Raw genomic sequence first — 18,313 nt, 5'->3', positions numbered from 1 at the left:
GGGACATAGCTGTAGACCTTACATGGTCTCGGGAAGCAGGCCTTGTCTGATCCTCTTCTGAGTGGGTCAGGTTAGGGCCAAGTGCAGGGCACCCAAGACCACCAGAGGTGGAAACTGCCTGAGAATCCACTCATTCTCAGAACCCAGCTCTGTAGAGGATGCGGGTAAGAGAGACTTCCCACACCTCACGGGGAACAGGCATACCTCTGTGACAGTGACAGGCCCCGAGTCTCCTAAGAACAGCAGTTCCCAACCCCTGTCCCTTCCCTGCTCCACCGTTCAACCCACTGCCTGTCCGCTTTTCATCGTCATGTAGGAGCCAGACTCCCTTGAAGGAAAAGGGCCGAAAAGGCCAACATTCTAGAAAATGTACTTGGGCCTGGGATAATAGTCCAGATGCCCCGAGTCTAAGGATGTAGACACTCAGAAACTTCACAGAAGTGGTGGTGACTTAACAGGTAGTCCTGAGCATGAACTGGAGGTCAGGCTTCCTTGAAGTGAAAAGAAAACTGGGGAAGATCCTCGACTCTCAAAGGTCCTCAGGCTCCGGGTGGGAGCTCGAGTCCTTGTTCTCCGTATAATGAGGGCAGATTGGGCACAGATGTGTCAGAGTGAGCCTTCTGGGACCTGTGGCCTGAGAGGCCCGTCACTTGGCAGGCTCTGAAGGCCCTCAAGGACTGAGAACATGCCCCTCTCAGGTACCGCCCCCGGGTGGGAGCCGCCGGAAGATCCAGACACGGGTTCTGAGTGTTCCCATCCGGAGGTCACCCCATCTCCACGCTTCGTGGCAGCGAAGACCCAGACGAACCAGTCGGGGAAAAAAGCTCCGGCCTCCGTGGTCCGATGTACCACCCTCTTACACCGCACCCCTCCAGCTACCCAAACTCAGACATTCCGAACTCCAAACTCGGGATCTCCAGCAAGCAAGGCAACCGCAGGTACAGATGGCCTCCATTACCCGTGCCTCCCTGGCTCCCCGCCCACCGCATAGCTGTTGCCCTGCAAGAACAAGACTGGAAGTCCCATCATGCTTTGGTACAGATTGGGACCCATGGCCTCTGGCTACTTGTGACCCCGGCAGACCAAGTTCTGGACCTCAATTGGAGGGTTAAACAACAAAATTTACAAACATTTTCAAAGTAATTTGATACATTTTTTTTTCCCAAATCATGGCCTAAGGGAGTCTGTTTTATTTGGCCTTTATGAAGTTTAAAAGCTTTTTATAAAAGATCAATTGGAAGTGTTTGACCGTGAGAAGAGTCTGTGTAGAACTCCGGGTTTCTGACTGTGCTGAGACATCTGATCTGGCTCCTAGGCCGTGTTCCTGCAGGGCAGTGGTTGGTGCCTCCCTCACAATTGGTGTCTATGCACTTCCCCTGTTCCACAAGCCCCACCTCTCCCTGCTGCACCCCTGCCGCAGTGGCCCCGTGGCAGGTACCGTTTACCATCGTGAGCACACTGTTGTCTGTGACCACCCCGCCCAGTTCATTCTGTCTGGACCCCTTCGTGTGAGCTTGCACTTTCACCTTCCAGAAAACTGTCTCAGGCTGTTTCAGCAGAGATGTTCTCCACTAAGTAGGGTGGCTGCCTCGAGCTCTGTCTCCCTCCCACTCCCTAGAGTTCCCCCATGAAACCCTCCTGGAGATAGAGGCCCAGCAGGAAACCAGAGGATGCCAGCTCCAGAAGTTTCCAGGCCCATGCAAAAAGGAGCCCTGGCTCCAGAAGGTGACTGAGCAGCAAAGTCCCCAGTGATCATTTCCTCTAGAATATAAGACCTACTATGGAATCCCGAGTCTCAGACTCATATAAGGAAAGCCTTGGGCCACTTATCCAGATGATGGTGCTCTACTTTCTGGGGCTGTGGGCCTTTCAGTTGCCTTCAGGAGGCCAAAGCTAGCCACTAAACACACAGAATGATTCCACTGAAAGGTCAGATAAATGAGCGCCTGGCGTCATTTGGTGGCTATTGACCTGGCTGGGTAATTAGTGGTACTTGCCTTTCTTCTGGTTTAACAAGCTAATTTGGGCCAAGCTGTGGTCTTTTGTTTCATGTGCTTATATCTCCCAAAAGGAGAGGAGTCAGCCAACCTTGAAGTGTGGATTTTTTCAAGTACCGTGTGTTTGACTACAGTCAGGGGGATCAAAAGTTCAAGCCCTGCTTGGGCTATAGAGTGGGTTCAAGGCCAGACTGGGCAACTTAGTTAGACCCTGTCTTAAAGTAAGAAAAGAGGGTTGGGGATATAACTCAGTGGTAGTGATTGTGGAAGGCCTTGCTTGGGTTCGGTCCTCAGCACCTTAAAAGGGTTGGAAAGACTGGCCATCATGGTCCCCTTGGAGGCAGGCATTGGCTCACCAAATGGTACGGTCATGGCTTTCTGCCTTTGCTCTCTTGAGCTTTGTGACTGAGTTTGCAAAGGCCCTCAGCTTCCACTGAGAATTGTCTGCCGGGACTGGCATGGCATTTGGCACTCACTGAATGCCCCTATCTTCAGCCAAGTGCCCAGCAAGCCAAGGGCACACCAGCAGCTGCCTCTGGGACTTGGATGCCCTGTGGTGGGTCTTGACCTGGGCTAACCAGCTGGTCAAGTCCATGGGCAGCAGGTCGGGAGCAGGAGGTGGCAGGGGTTATGAAGTGGTGCAAGGTGGAGACTGTCACTGTCACCCTCCTAGAGAATATGGCTGTTTGTGTGCATGTGGACATGCACACACTGGTTTCCAACCAGACGCCCTTGCACCAGGAAAGTCGAGCAATGGGGGACTTAATACAGGCGTTGGTGACCTGAGTTGCACCAAGTCTCACCCATGTGCTAGTCAGAACAAAGATTCTGCCTACCTGCCTGTCCCCTGTGAACACAGGCTGCAGGAGAGAAGAGGAGCCCTCCCTTCTTACAAGGGAAGCACCTGCCTCCAGTTAAGCCTCACACGCCATCGTAGTGGCTAGGAGCCTGCTGACTTCAGTTTGTTTTTCTTCCATTCCATGGGCAGTATCACACAGCCTCATGGTGTGGGGAAGATTCAAGGAGACCATGATGGCAGACCTCTGACCCTGTGGCTGGTATACAGTAGGTGCTCAAGAGTGAGAGCCCCTTGCACCCTGTAGACAGAGAATGAACAGGACTCTGCCAGTTTGCATGCTGTCTAGAGACGCTCAACCCAGGCTGTTATGGACACAGAGGGAGCAATGGTCCTAATGCTAGCAGCCTCTGCAGGCTATGGGAGACCTTGAAGTGATGGGGAAAGAACTGAGCAGGCCTATAGGAGCTGCCTCTGGCTGCCTTTTGCATCCATCACCCATGTCACCCCTGACCCAGAGCACCAACACCCAGCACTTTGTTGGGTAGGATGGACCTGGTGAGTGGTGTTTCTCCAAGTGAATTCCCAGAAACACCACTTGGAAAGATATTACAGAATCCAATCTTTAAAATGGGGTTATGCCAGGACCCCCACTATTTTGGAGGATGCATTAATTAAAGTTCAGTGACTCGCCTTCTAGTCAGTTTCTCTGAGCCTGTGGTTGCCTCATCCAAGCTGTTAAAAGGGTCAGGGCTAGTTGAGTATCTCAAATTGACTTTCCCGAGACTCCCATCTCCTGGATCAGCCATGCCCTGGAGCACCTGGAGCACCATGGAAAGGCTGGGTTACCTTCTGCAGCTGGGGCTATAGCTATCGAGTTCTGCTTGGCTGATCCCCTCTCTGCATTATGGAGTTTCCAGAGAGAGAGCCTGGGAGACGGTGAGCTTTTGGAAGGATGCTAGACATGGCTCACAAGGAGCCAAGCACTCCCCCTCCACTACGAGTTCCAACCCTCCTCACCTAGTCTTTGGCCTTTCCAGAGCAAATACTACTACCCCCTTCCTCCTTGTCATGTGCCTGTCCCAAGACATCCTTTATGCCTTGAGATACTTAGTGGGCCCAGAAAATGCGCTGTCATCCTCCATCCTCTTTTTTTTTGGGGGGGGGGGGGCGCTGTAGCAGCAGAACCTGCCAGGGGGAACAGAAGAAAGTCGTTCAAATGACTTGGCCTTACACATATGGCCCTGGAGTAAAAAAATGGGGCCCTGACCTGTTCCCTGTCTGCTCGTTGGGTGCATTACATTGGTGTGTCCTTGGGCAGATCACTCCTTCCCCCTCCATCCCTATACCTCCCAGACACTACCCAGAGAGTCTCTTGGGACCAGGTGGCTCAGGGATCAGCAGAGTTCCTATATTCTCCCAAGTCTAGGAACCTTCTGCCCACTCTGGCCTGACGAACAAGCTGACCTCTCCACATGTCATATTCTCATTCTCTCTCTCTGTCTCCCTCTCCCTCCCTCTCTCTCTCCCCCTCTCCCTGCCCACCCAGCAGAAAGCACCTTCAGTCGGCGAGTAGAAGGCAAAGCACAGAACCACTTTGACGAGACCAACAGCAGCTCACAGAATTCCAGTGGTGAGTGTGCCTGTGATGTACTGTACTGTACTGTCGCCTCCTCCCTCAGAAGGGCAGTGCCTGTGACTGGGGTCTTCTGGTGTAGGTAGGAGGGGAGCTGAGTAGTGAAATCAAGAGACGGCAGAGCCTGTGAAGAGCAGAAGGGGCATTTGTGCCCATGGAAGCCCTTCTATGGCTGCACTTTGACCCTTTGTCCCTTGCCCCTGGAGAGGGGAACTTCCTTAATCCCAAACCCAGGCATCAGTTCAGCCAGCCCAGATGGGTAGCCCAAAGAGAGCCAATAGCTAAGTTAAAAGTAATACCATAGCAGGCTTCTTTTCAGGAGACGCAAACGGGGTGCAGTAGAAAGACGTCTTAAAGGAGCCAGAGGCCCCAGGTTCTGGACCACACTGGACCTGGGACCACAGAACAGATGCTCTTCTAGCCCCTGCAATGAATGCTGTGCTCTGCATGAGCATTCCTGATAGTGTTTGCTGCCACCCGGTGGCTGCCTCGTTCTGGATCCTAGTGGCACCTTGGAGCCGGCAGGACAGACAGCTTTGGATTCCAGAGTTTACCCTTGGCAGTAATGTGAGTGGTCACCAGCAGTCTCTGTCTGAGAAAGGGACCGCAGGCTGGCATGCACAGTGATGGCCAGGACAGGAAGGGACAGATCTTCTGCCACTGTGAAGCTGACGTCACTGCATACCAGGCTTGCGTGAATGCCCCCATGCCAACGCTGCCTGGTGCACACAGGTAATGGTGTACATCTTGGCCACCGTGGGCTTCAGCAAGTGGTGAGGAGCACAGACACCAGGTGGAGGTTTCTGCCTAGTAATAGTCGAAACTCCTCTGGGGCCCAGGTTTGAACTTAGCTCTACTGCCTCCGGTGAGTGCCCTAGGTGAGCCCTAATTCCTCCTTGGTTATGTGTCCTTGAGGAGCATAAACGACCCCGGAGAACACAGGCAGGAGAGGAGGGTATACTGCTTTGAGGTTTGTTTGCCATTTTGCCTTGGTTTGCTTTGATGTAAACCAAGCCATTGGCACAAGCACCAATGCGGGGCTGTCACTGGGATCCCAGAGCCTCTCTAAGGGGTTGGTCTAGGAGGGACGTCGTGGCCCATCCGAGGCTGCAGAGGATGAAGTGGCAGCCTGGAACTAGAACCAAGACCTCCTGGTCTGGCCTGGGCTCCCAGCCAAGCCATGCTGCACCCCTTGCGCCTCTCCTGCCACCAAGGCTAGCATTGGTTTGGGAATGAAGCTGCCGTGGGCGGCGGCTGCGGCAGCGGCGGCGGCTGCTGGCAGCCACTATTTATTGAGCGCTTACGACGTGGCTGGCACATGTTCAGAGCTCTGTGTGTTGTATCTCTTTCGCCCATACCATGATCCTGTGGGGATAGTGTTCCGTTCACTCTCACTTTCTGGATGAGGGAACTGAGGCTCAGGAGAAGCCCATTGTGGCCCCAGACCCCCCCAGGCTGTAGGTAGAGCCAGGAACCCCATACTCAGCCTGCACTTCACCTTTGCTACCCGCTAGACTGGAGGCTTGCCAGCCTCATCCTCTGGCAGTGCCAGGCAGTATGGGGGATTGCCAGCAAACAACCTTCCAGGCCCACTCAGGTGCTTTGGTATCAAGCACTCTAACCCCGGTGTCAGAACCTGGAAACAGCTCCCAACATCCTGTCGCCAAGTGCGTGGCCACCTATTGGGCATCATACCCGAGTCCCACTGTCAGAGCACCCTAGAGAAATGGCCCTACCAGCGCCCCAGGATACCTGCCTTCCCTGATACGCGTAGCCTCTCTGCCAGGACCCTCTCACCCACCTTCCTACACAGACCTGTGTGCCTACTGCAAGCGCCCCCCGGCTCAGAATGTGTAATGACCTCCCAGCCCCAGGACTGAAAAAAAAAAAAACTCTTAGCTAAACTGTTTCTCTTTTGCAGAAACTGCCAGTCCCCTGATTTCCAATCCTTTCCCTCTCCTGCAGAGTAAGTGATGGTCCTGCTCGGGGGGCTGAAGCGGGCAAGGCAGGGCAGGGAGTGAACACTGCTGGCCTCACTGAGATGTAGACAGGCCTTGGGCCACCCTCCAGGGAACACCCAGCCTGGGGAGGCTGCAGAGGGCCCAGGAGGGTGGAGAAGCATGGACAGGTGGTCAGAGCCCTCAGGACACAGGAGAGACAGCTTTACCCACCCCTGGCTATCCAGACAGCCTCAGGACTCCTCTTCCCAGCCTCCCTCTTTCCCTCCCTTCTACCTAATAGCGATTTGCTTCCTCTTCCTCCCTCTTTGCCAGGTACTGGATCCACAGAGCTGATGGTGCAGCCTGTTCCCCTCAGCTCCCCCTCCTGTTCCTCTCCAGTGTACCCCACTGTTGCGCTTTCCTCCCTCTCCTCTTTTCCTCCTTGCTTTCTTCCTCTCTCGTCGTGAGTTTCCTCGTTCGGTTCGTTCGTGCATTTCCTCATTTGTTCCCTCCGTGAGCAGTGACACCGTGTGGTCCCACGGGCAGAGGGCTGAGCTGTGGACCCCAAGGGACACAGTGTGTCTCCTGAGAGCGCTCGCTTGGTGCCTGGATGTTGTCCTTCCCATGCACTCAGAACAGTGCCTGTCATGAAGTAAGCACTCGATAAGGGAGCAGGCCCGTTGGTAGAGCAGCCCACATCTGCGTGTCTTCCCTCCTCTGCCTCTGCCTCTCCTCAGCGTTTCCCTCTCCAGGCTAGTGACAGACCAGTGGACAGGCTGGGCCCTGGGCCCCAAGTATGCATCTGGGTCCCCACCTTGCAGCCCAGTGTCGGGGTACCTGTCACATGTCACCTGTCTTCCCCAGAACCCTACACGTGCGGCGCCTGTGGGATTCAGTTTCAGTTCTACAGCAACCTGCTGGAGCACATGCAGTCCCATGCAGGTAAGACCAAGAGGGACCCCAGACACACAAATGGAAGCGGCCAGCAGAGCCCGTCCAGAGCACACACCCCTTCCCCATCTCACCCCTAACCCGACACACACACAATGCTGTCACTCCTGGGCATCCACCCTCTGAGCCCCAGCCGGTGAAGTCCTTCATCACTGGCTAGTCTGAGCTCTGGGATCTCAGCTCAGGCTCAGGATGATGAGTTGGGGCTGGGAGTGGAAGACGGGCTTCCCAGAGGTGGCAGGCCAGGAAAAGAGGCCTGGAAATGGGCATTGAGTATGGTTCAAGGTCAACATGAGCAGAGGCTGGTGGTAGAGAGGCCAGCAGTTGGGTGGGTTGGGCTCAGACCTTCCCCAAGCAGTCCTGTGCACTGACCGTTCTCCCTCTCCAAAGCCCTGGTGCTCACCCTGGAGCTCTTGAAGGAATTAGCTGGAAGGATGTTGAGGCTGTTCACAGGCTGCTAGTGTAAGACACACTGCACAGCTCCACCTCAGGCTCAGGCTTCTACGCTCGACTCTCGGAGCCTGTCCTCACACTTGTGCTGCACAGCACAGGTGTTCAGCTTCCCAGCCTGGACCTGCAGACATGAATTACAGTGCCACTGGCTTCTGGTCTAATTCCTGGTCTAATTCAGGGAAATACTGTGTGTCAGTAGGGAGAGTCCCCAATTCCCAGTATCTCCACAAACAGGTTACAATGTACCACACAGCCATTGCACAAGAAGCCTGGCTGGGGACCTCCCATGTGGGTACTCAGGGATCCAAGTCCCTTCCCTCTTATGGCCCTATACTCCCCTGGGTACTCAGGGGCTTTTTTCTCTCCGGCTGGTGGGTGTGGGGAGAGGCAAGGGGATATACAAGTGACCCGAAGCCTATGTGCTCAATTTCTACCAGTGGGCATTTAGGTGCATGACCATCCTGAATCTGTGGGAGAAGGGTGCCCAGAACCTCTGCTCAACCAACACTTGCAAAAGGAACCACCATGCATCTGGGCAAAGGGGCAGCTGGCACCTGTCCCTCCAGATAGTTCTTCTAGAGGCATTAGAAATAGCATGTGAAGTGGAGTGGTGGTGCACACCCATAATCTCAGCCTCTGGGAACCTGAGACAGGAGGATCACAAATCCAAGGCTATTCTGAGTAACACCGTAAGACCTTGTTTAAAAAAAAAATGAAGGAATTGAAAAGAAATCTTATATAAAATGTATGTGGAACATGATGGGGGCCGAGTAGTTGACACTGTTGATATCACCAGTTGTTGTTATTAATTGTGTCCCCTGAGGTTTACAGAGCCTCCAGATTGGGCCTGGCTAGCCCTCAGCTTTACAGGTTGTTCTATTACTGTGAAGAGACACCATGGCCATGGCAACTCTTATAAAACAAAGCATTTAATTGGGGCTGGCTTACCGTTCAGAGGTTGAGTCCGTTAACATAGTGGGAGCATGGCGGCACTCAGGCAAACGTGGTGCCAGAGAAGTAGCCGAGAGTTCTACATCCGGATCTGTAGGTAGAAGAAAGAGAGACATACTGGGTCTGGCTTTGGCTTTTGAAACCCCCAAACCCACTCCCAGTGACACATTTCCTCCCATAAGGCCACACCTCCTAATCCTTCTCAAGTAGTGCCACTCCCTGATGACCAAGCATTCAAAATATGTAAAACTATGGGACCATTCTTATTCAAACCACTACATTTCCACTCCTTGGCCCCCATAGACTTGTAGCCATATCCTAATCCAGAAATGCACATAGTCCAACTTCAAAAGTCTACATAGTCTATCACAGTCTCAGCACTGTTTGAAAGTCCAAAGTTCAAAGTCTCTTGTGAAGACTCATGACATTCTCTTAACTGTAATAACCTGTAAAACCAAAGTCAAAAAGCAGATCCCATGCTTCCAATATACAATGGCACAGAATATGCATTACCATTCCAAAATGGGGAAAGGAAGCATAGTGAGGGAAATACTGGACCAAAACAAGACTAAAAATCAGCTGGGCAAACTCCACATTCCTCATCTTCATGTCTGATGTCAAAGTGCTCTTCAGATCTCCAACTCTTTCCAGCTCTGTTGACTGTAACACATTTCTCTTTCTTGGGTTGGTTCCACACCCAGTCTGCAGCTCTCTTTGTCAGGAATCTCATGGCTCCGGCATCTTCAACATTTTGGGGTTTCCAACACAATCCAGGCTTCACCTTCACAGTTTCACACAATGGCCTCTCTGGGCTTCCATTCAGGGACACCCCTGGCACATGCCTGGCCTCGGCAGCTCTCCTTAGCCATGAGGAAAGTTTTTTAGGGAGATACCTTTCTTCTGTCCTTGACTCTAAAACCAGAACCACCTGACCAAAGCTGCCAAATTCTGCAGCTTGCTAGGGCTGGAGCAGGTTCCCTTGTTCCGTTATATCTGCATCAGCTTTCTGTTGCTGACGGTTTCCTTCACTGCTTAATCTTTTCTTTAATTCCTTTTCACAAGTTGGAAGCTTAGCTAGGTGGGGTCATGCCCTGAGGTCACCACTCCTTTTATCCCATTTAGCTTCAAGCTTTTCTTTAAATTTTTTGTGTCCTTGAGCCCTGGACTTAGCTCTATTACATTTCCTGGTGCTCCTCCTTTTCTCCTCAAACTGTACAATTTGTATTTTTTCCTTGCTCAACAACTTGCTCCTTTTCATAATAGATCTGCATAAGACCGGCCACTAATGACCATGTGACACTGTTATTGAAAATCTCTTTTGCCAGTGCCATTAATCCAGAACTCTTCAAATTAGACTCAAGTAGATTTTTTCAGTCAAGGACAAATATCAACCACATTCTTTGCCCAGAATATCACAAAAATGATCTCTAGGGCCATTTACTAATATTCTTCCCCTGTTAAACTTCTTGAGCTGGCCTCTACAGTTCACATCAGCTTCAGCACTGTCTTCCATGCTCCTACTAATATGGCCCATTAAACCCCACTTAAAGCATTCAACTGATTTCCTAATCCAAAGTCCCAAAGTCTACATTCCACCCACAAGCAATACGGTCAGTCCTGTCACAGTAATACCCCAGTCCCTGGTACCGACTTCTTAGTTTCTATTGCTATGAAGAGTCATCATGACCATGGCAACTCTTCCAAACGAAAACATTTGATTGAGGCCTTGCTTAGAGTTTCAGAGATTTAGTTCATTATCCTCAAGGCGGGGAGTGTGGCGGCACTGTATAGGCAGACATGGTGCTGGTGAATTGGCTGAGAGTTCCACATCCGGATCCACAGGTAGCAGGAGGAGAGAGTCATTAGGCCTGACTTTGGCTTTTGAAACCTCAGAGCCCACCCCCAGTGACTCACGTTCTCCCACAAGGCCACAGCTACCCTGACAAGGCCACACCTCTTAATCCTTCTCAGGTAGTACCACTCCCTGATGACTAAGAATTCAATACATAAGCCTATGGGTGCGATTCTTATCCAAACCACCACACAGAGTTAGATTTCATCTTCTAGATAATGTGATGTTACTCCAGCCTCCATTCACTCATTTCAAGGAGAGTGCTGTACATGAAGGCACTAATTTTTACTGCCTTGGGAGAGCTTTTTTCCCCTCCCCTATAAGTCACTCTACAAACACAATTGAGTTGTGAGTGGTAGTCAGGACTCTGGGATTCTAGTTCTTCTCTCTAAATGCTGTGAAACCTCAGGCAGGAAACTGTCCCCATCTCTAAAGCAGGGACACACAGACGCCTGTTGCCTGGTGTCTTCACCCCACTTACAGATATTTCCCATCTCCCACTGATTCCATGATCAGCCAGGAATGGTTCAAAGCTTTTAGACATGCCCTCAAGGGGGAACCTACAGCCTTGGATTGGTGGTAGCCATGGTCCCTCTCTTTGGGTACCAAGCCTGGTTCCTGTACCTCACAGCCCAGCCTCCCACAGTTAATTCACATTCATTCATGCCACCTTCCACCATCTGTCTCTGTTAGTCTCAGTCTCTCTCTCTCTCTCTCTCTCTCTCTCTCTCTCTCTCTCTCTCTCTCTCTCTCTCGCTCTCTCTCTCTATCCTTCACTCTCTCCCTCCCTCTCCTCTCCTGAGCTTCCCCTGTTTCTACCAACTGGGGGATGCTGTAATGAGGCATGAGTCTGTATGGGGGTGCTTTCCCATCACTCCGGCAAGTATGGCTGAGCCAGGAAGTGGCCCCACTATCCCCAGCATCTCGGCTTGTTCAGAGTTGCCAAAGGGTTGCTGGTCCAGCGCAGCCAGAGAATGCCTTCCCCACCATCCAGTGCAAAGCCAGGCGGAATCCCAGCTAGGCTGAATCAGGATTAAAGGATTGGCTTCATGGAGGGAAACGAAGCATTGTGAGCGGCGTACTTCACAACACCACTGATAAGGGGATCAGCCTCAAGTAACACCAATCTCATTAAGAGCTGCTGAATGGCACAGGCTAATTCACGCTAGTAAACTTATGTGCTGGAGGGAACCTGTCTGCCCTGGTGACAGTTCAGGAGTAGGTCTAGCAGTCATGATGCTAACTATAGTGAATGGTAGCTTGCCACGTGTCAGGTGTGTGTTGAATGCGGTACATGAAACTCTACAAGTTTGACTTTCCATCCCTTTTGTAAAGGTCCAGAAAACACAATCCCTGGCAGAGCTCATAAGAACAGCCTGGCATCATTTCAGCTGATACTTGCTGCCAGGTCTTGGTCTGAGAGTTTTAGACATGTTCACCATTTAATTCTCAAAGTGGCCCTCTCCAATGTCACATTAACGTTAAGGCCATTTCACAGAAAAGGACACTGAAGAGCTGGGGAAATGGCTGTCAGTAGAGTGTTTGCCTTGTAAGAATGAGAATCTGAGTTGGATTCCCAAAACCCACATAGAACAGCCAGGCATGGCAATGCACACTTGTAATCCTAGCCTGGGGAGACAAAGATGGGTGAATGGATCCTTGGGGCTCCCTGGCCAGCCAGCCTGGCCTATCTAGTAAGGTACATGCCAGTGATAGACCCTGTCTCAAAAAAAAACAAAAACAAAAACAAACTGATAGGGACCGAGTGGCCCATGAGGAACAGCAGTCAAGGTTACCCTCCAACCTTAGCACACGTTGGTATGCACACATGGACCTGCACATATGAATACACACCCCAAGAAAAAGGAATCTGAAGCAAAAGTGGTTAAATCCATTTGCCAAGGTTATGAAATCAGTGATAATAGACCAGTAGTCTCTCTCTGGGGGGTCAGCTCCTTCCAGATGGCATAGCTTTAACCTCCACACTGAAGCTGTAGGCTGTCTGTCCTTGTGGAGTCAGTGGACTTGACTCCTCAGAGATCAGCCCTTGGACCTCACCAGCAGGGGTAGAAAGCACAGGTACGAGGCACTGGGAGACTCTCCAGAGAATAAATGAAGTCAGTGGTCCTCTGTTTTAGATCGAGGTGGCGGACACCTCTGATTTCTGATGCCTCGAGCCACTTCACAGCTTTGGACTTCCTCGTTTCCACTGTAAGAGTTTTTGCTCCCAAAGATGAGGTTGCAGGGGTGATGTATCCAAAGACTATGGTGCATTCTAAGACCCAGCCTGACAGGTATCTATTTCTCCATCAACTATTGGAGGTGCAGGTTGAGTATCCCTCTTCTGAAATGCTTGGAAGCAGAAGGGTTTCAGAAGCCACAAACTACAAAGTCTAGGATACTTGAATATATAGAGTGCATTCTAATTACTCTCATTCCCTACCCTCTCTCAACTTTTTATACTCCTGTCTACTTACCCCCCAAACAACAACAACAACAACAACAAACCACTTCCCCACATTCCCATCTGGTTTTTTTTGTGACTCACTGAATTTAACTATAGCTATCTGCGTGACCATGGATGTTTTGTGTGTCAACTTGACACAAGCTAGAGTCATCAGAGGAAGGAATCTCAGCTAAGGAAATGCCTCCTTGAGATCCAGCTGTAAGCTATTTTCTCATTTAGTGATCAATGGGGGAGGGCCCAGCCCATGGTGGGTGGTGCCATCCCTGGACCGCTGGTCCTGGATTCTATAAGAAGACAAGCCGAGCAAGCCATGGGGAGCAAGCCAGTAAGCAGCACCATCCATGGCCTCTGCATCAGCTCCTGCCTCCAGTTCCCTGCCCTGTTGGAGTTCCTGCCTTGACTTCCTTCAGTGATGAACAGCAATGCTGAAGTGTAAAGCCTGAGTAAACCCTTTCTTCCCCAACTTGCTTTTATGGTCATGGTGTTTCGTCACAACAATAGAAACTCTAAGAAAATGGGTTTAGAACTATCCATTGGTGAGCTTAGCAGTAGATACACAACAGAAGATGATTGCTCCCACATCTCCCAGAGTCTCTTATAGCTATTAGTTTAGTAATAAGGGGTAGGGCTCCTTAGCCTTCCCACATCCATGGCTGATTATTGACAGGGCTGGTCTTATGCAGGTCCAATGCAGGTAACTACAGCTGCGGTGAGTTCGTGATTAGAATGATTGTGTTGTGCCTGGATGACATTTGCAGTCCTTTTCCGTGTCTTGCAGCTCGTCCGTTCTTCCTGATCCCTCATCCTCAGTGTTCCCTGAACCTTAGTAGGAGTAGTATACATTTTGTTTTAGGGGTGTGCACTCAGACATCCCTTACTCTCAGTACCTTGGGCAGCCATGAGTCTCTGCATTCACCTCCGTTCACTGTAAAGAGAGACTTAGTTAAGGCTACGAGTAGCTCTTGTCTCTTTGTGTAAAAGAGGTGCTTAGTCATGTTAGTTAAACGACAGTACTACGGCATCCCCTTGGACCTATGACTTCCCCAAGTATGGATTGTCGACCTGACTTACAATACTAAGCCTGAATTCCTTCCTGTGGAGTGAGACTCCAGTTGAATCAGAGGGTGATTAGTTGATTACATGACAGTTGTGCCATTAGTACACGGGGGGGGGGGGGGGGTGCCTCTTGCCTAGAACACTGGTTTGGTAGTTAGTAAGGTTCCTAGCTAGGTGTCCTGTGATGCCTTTTCTCTCCTAGTTGCCTGCATGCATCACAACTTCTGGCCCTTTGGAAGTTAGCCAGGAGGGAGGAAGTGTCTAGCTGAGCTCCAGCTTTCTCTCTGTTATAAAAATGTGTGTAGAATCTTCAGCAACAGGGTCTTACACTCGAGTTTTGATTGGCATCCAGGAGGACTGACAAGAGCCTGAGTCATTTGGGGGCCTGACCAACTCTTCAAGGTACCCAACACCTGGCACCTGGAATTTCGTATGGTGACTCACTGCTTCCAAGAGAAGTGTTATCAAGCCATAATGGGTATCTCTCATAAATCTGGCTTTTATATTTTTAACTTTGATTACAAAATGGTATATTAACCCTCTATCCCTCATCTACCACTCCCTCACCCCACTTAAACATTTCTACCTCAGTGTTGCCACTCTCTACTTTCCTATTACCTGTCTTCTAGCCCCCTCCTTTTTTGGGGGTTGGGTTTTGAGACAGGGTTTCTCTTTGTGTAGCTTTTGCTGTCCTGGAACTCGCTCTGTAAACCAGGCTGGCCTTTAACTCAGAGTCTCTGCCTCTGCCTTCTAAATGCAGGGATTAAAGGCATGTGCCATCACTGCCTGACTTTATAACCCCCCACCTCACCCCACCCGCCCTGCTCCTTTAAGGCACTTCCACGTCCTGATTTCCTCTTTCTAGTCTCCAGGGTTCCAGGTTAAAGCTAAAGAGTGGAAGCTGGGATTCACATTTGAAAAAGACCGTGACATTTCTCCTGGCATGGGTTATCTCATTCAGTGTAATTTTTTTTCCAGTTCTAATCATTTACCTGAAAACATCATAATTTAATTTTTCTTTATAGTTGGATGAAATTCCATTGTGTACTTGTACCACATTTTCATTATCCATTCATCAGTTGATGGGCATCTAGGCTGCTTTCATTTCTTTGATGTTGTGAATCAGGCAGCAGTGAATGTGGATGTGCCAGGGTCTCTGTAGTGTGATATGAGATCTTTTGGGTGTATGCCCAGGGAAAATTTAGCTAGGTCATCTGGTAGTTTGATTTCTAGTTTTTTGTTTGTTTCTTGTTTGTGAAGCCCTATTTCCAAGGTGTCTGCACTAGTTTACGATGAAACTGGATCTCTGTCTCTCATCCTGCACAAAACTCAGCTCAGTGACCTCAGCCTAAGAACTGATACCCTGAAACTGCCACAGAAGGAAGTAGAGAGTGCACTTCAGTAGTTCGAGACTTTCTGAATAGGACTTGGGGAAACACGGGGACTAACAGTGGAGAAATGGAATCTCCTGACACTAAAAGGCTTCTGGACAGCAAAATAATCTATCAGAATAAAGAGGCAGCCTACAAAATGGAAGAAAAAAATTCCATCTGTGTATTGGGCAGAGGATTAGTATCTAGAAAGAACTAAAAAAATAAAATAAAATAAATGTGAAAAAAACAATCCAATTTAAGGGGGGTTGTGGAATTAAGCAGAGAGTTCTTAAAAGAAATGAAGATGGCTAATTAAAACTTCTGAAAGTATATAACATCCTTAGCACTCAGGGAAATGCAGATTAAAGCTACTTTAAGGTTTCATCTCATGGGGCTGGGGTGCTGGCTCAGTGATTTAAAGCAGTGACTGCTCTTGCTGAGTACTCAGGTTCAATTCCCAGCTCCCACATGACAACTTACAACCATCTATAACTCCAGTCCAAGGGGATCCAACACCCTCTTCTGGTCTCCACAGGTACCAGGCATGCATGCAGGCAAAACATTCATACACATAGAATGTTTTTTTAATGTTGGATTAAAAGATTCCATCTCGCCGGGCGGTGGTGGCGCACGCCTTTAATCCCAGCACTCGGGAGGCAGAGCCAGGCGGATCTCTGTGAGTTCGAGGCCAGCCTGGGCTACCAAGTGAGTTCCAGGAAAGGCGCAAAACTACACAGAGAAACCCTGTCTCGAAAAACCAAAAAAAAAAGATTCCATCTCTAATCAGAATGGCTATCATCAAAAATACAAATAACAAGAATACTAGTCTCATAAAATGAATTGTGGAATAGTCTTACTACCCTTGTTTTCTGTGAGAATTTGTATAGAATGTATATTATTACTTACCTAAGTGTTTTATAAAATCAACCAGTGAACCTTTAAGGGTCTGGAGGTTTCTTTATGGGAATTACTTTTATGTGTTGTTTCTTTAATGGGCACAGAAGTTTAAGTTACCAATTTTTTCTGGGATGAGCTTTGTTTCTGTGTCTTTGAGGTGCTTGTGTTGCCTAAACTGTGGAATTTGTTGGCCTAAAGTTCATAGTTACTTTTAGTCCTTTTGACATCTGTGGGCTCTGTAGTGATGACTCTTTTTTACTCTTTATCCTAATGATTGGTATCCTCTGGTGAGAGGCTTATTAAGTATATTGATCTTTGCAAAGAATTGGCTTTTGTTTTCATTGGTTTTGCTCTTTTATGCTTGTCCATTTTCTACTTCATTCAATTTATGCTTCTGCTGAGTTATTTCTTCTCCTTACTTTTGACTCAGGTTACTTATCATTAGACCTCTATTTAAAATTATTTATGTTTTATGTGTATTTGTTTGAGTGAGTGAATGCCACATGTGTGTGAGGTGCCTGTGGAGGCCAGAAGAGACCATTAGATTCCTTGGAGCTGGAATTATAGTGTAGAGGGCTGTAGAACACACTCGGGCTTTCTGGGAGATCAGTATTTATTCTTAACCTCTGAGTCATCACTTCAGCCTATATATAGACTTCCTGTGGTGTGCTCAGTCCATGTATGTTCTTCCCCCTAACTCTTTTATTCTCAGTAACAGTTGCTAAGAGAAGTAAGTCAGATCTCTAGTAGTAATTTGTCCATTTTGTGTTAATTCGGTTTTCACTTTTGTATTTAAAACTACATGTGTTTTTAGACTTATATATTCTAAGGAAATTGGCCACTTTATCATCATACAGATTATCTTATTATGCCTGGCAACAGTCTGATTATCTAGTATGCTTTAAAGAAGTGAGAGATTGTGAGACACTTTGGAGCTCTTAGAGTGCACGCACACTTCAGAGCTGTGCTTTGTGGCTATGGTGGGTATAGGGCTCCTGGAGGGCTCATGTTCTCTAAGAGTCCCCTATGTCCTGGCCTCTTCTCTGTCATCTCTATAGTCCTTCCTGAAGTTGTGTGGTAGCCATACCATTGTGTGTGGTAGCCATACCATTGTCCTCAGTTTCCAGAGTGTGCCGATGAGGCTTTGAAAGCATAGACAGTTTCTGAGAAGCCTGAACTCAGCTCCCTGTGGCCATGTGTTGCTTTTCCCCTTGCCCCCCACGTACACGTGTTCTTATCTTACTCTTCAGCTTCCTCTTACCCTTCCAAGTGACCCATTATTCCCATTGTGCCTGCAGCTGACAGTGAAAACAACATTGCCTCCAACCAGTCCCGATCTCCACCTGCTGCAGTGGAAGAGAAGTGGAAACCCCAGGCCCAGAGGAACAGTGCCAACAACAGTAGGTCTCAGCATGCTGGAGCCTAGGGCTCCCGGAAGTTCTGCAGCCCCACTGCAGCTCTGTCCTGTCCCCTGCTATTACCATCTCTACCTCCCATGGGTCTGAAGATGATGCATACAGCTCCAAAGCATACTTGTACTTAGACTCGGGCAGGAATTCTTTACTTGTGGGTAGCTGAAAGGAGGCCAGGAAGAAGGGGTGTGCGTGTGTGTGTCCAAAGCACTACTTAATGCCAGAATCACAACTAGAACCTCACATTTTCAATTTTTGTAAGCTTTTTTTTTTTTTTGACACTGACCCTAAAACACGTTAGTCACTAAAGATTCCTGTGTAATTCCTGTTGAAGAAAAGGTTGTATTCAAAGGCTTAGGTGTTTGGCGCATGTGACAAGTATGTTGCACACATATCACTATATATGATTCTTATGCCCATGGCAGGCATTATCAATCAATCATAGAACTTTATCCCTACGGTACTGTCGATTGTAAAAAGAAGACCATACCAATTTGTATGCAACACAAAATCTATTTGTTATCTTTCATAC

General features: G+C 49.1%; 1 protein-coding gene across 6 annotated transcripts in view; it reads left to right on the top strand.

The window, feature by feature from the left end:
• The window catches only part of Znf618 (zinc finger protein 618), a 181,136-nt gene that overhangs the window by 155,378 nt on the left and 7,445 nt on the right, over nt 1–18,313 (top strand). For 4 of the 6 annotated variants that reach the window (XM_052716139.1, XM_052716137.1, XM_052716141.1 and 1 more), the window contains 4 exons: nt 699–938; nt 4,343–4,426; nt 7,234–7,311; nt 17,668–17,769. In XM_052716139.1, the coding sequence (XP_052572099.1) occupies nt 699–938; nt 4,343–4,426; nt 7,234–7,311; nt 17,668–17,769 (504 nt within the window). The remainder of the gene's footprint in view (nt 1–698; nt 939–4,342; nt 4,427–7,233; nt 7,312–17,667; nt 17,770–18,313) is intronic. The other 2 variants (XM_052716140.1, XM_052716138.1) reach the window with 1 other exon arrangement.

Source organism: Peromyscus californicus, unplaced genomic scaffold (genome assembly GCF_007827085.1).
Source record: "Peromyscus californicus insignis strain IS unplaced genomic scaffold, ASM782708v3 Scaffold_5__1_contigs__length_169319896, whole genome shotgun sequence".
In the NCBI taxonomy this organism is placed as follows: Eukaryota; Metazoa; Chordata; class Mammalia; order Rodentia; family Cricetidae; genus Peromyscus; species Peromyscus californicus.
Note: the sequence above shows the minus strand (reverse complement) of the source record. Positions and strands in the feature narration are given on the sequence as shown.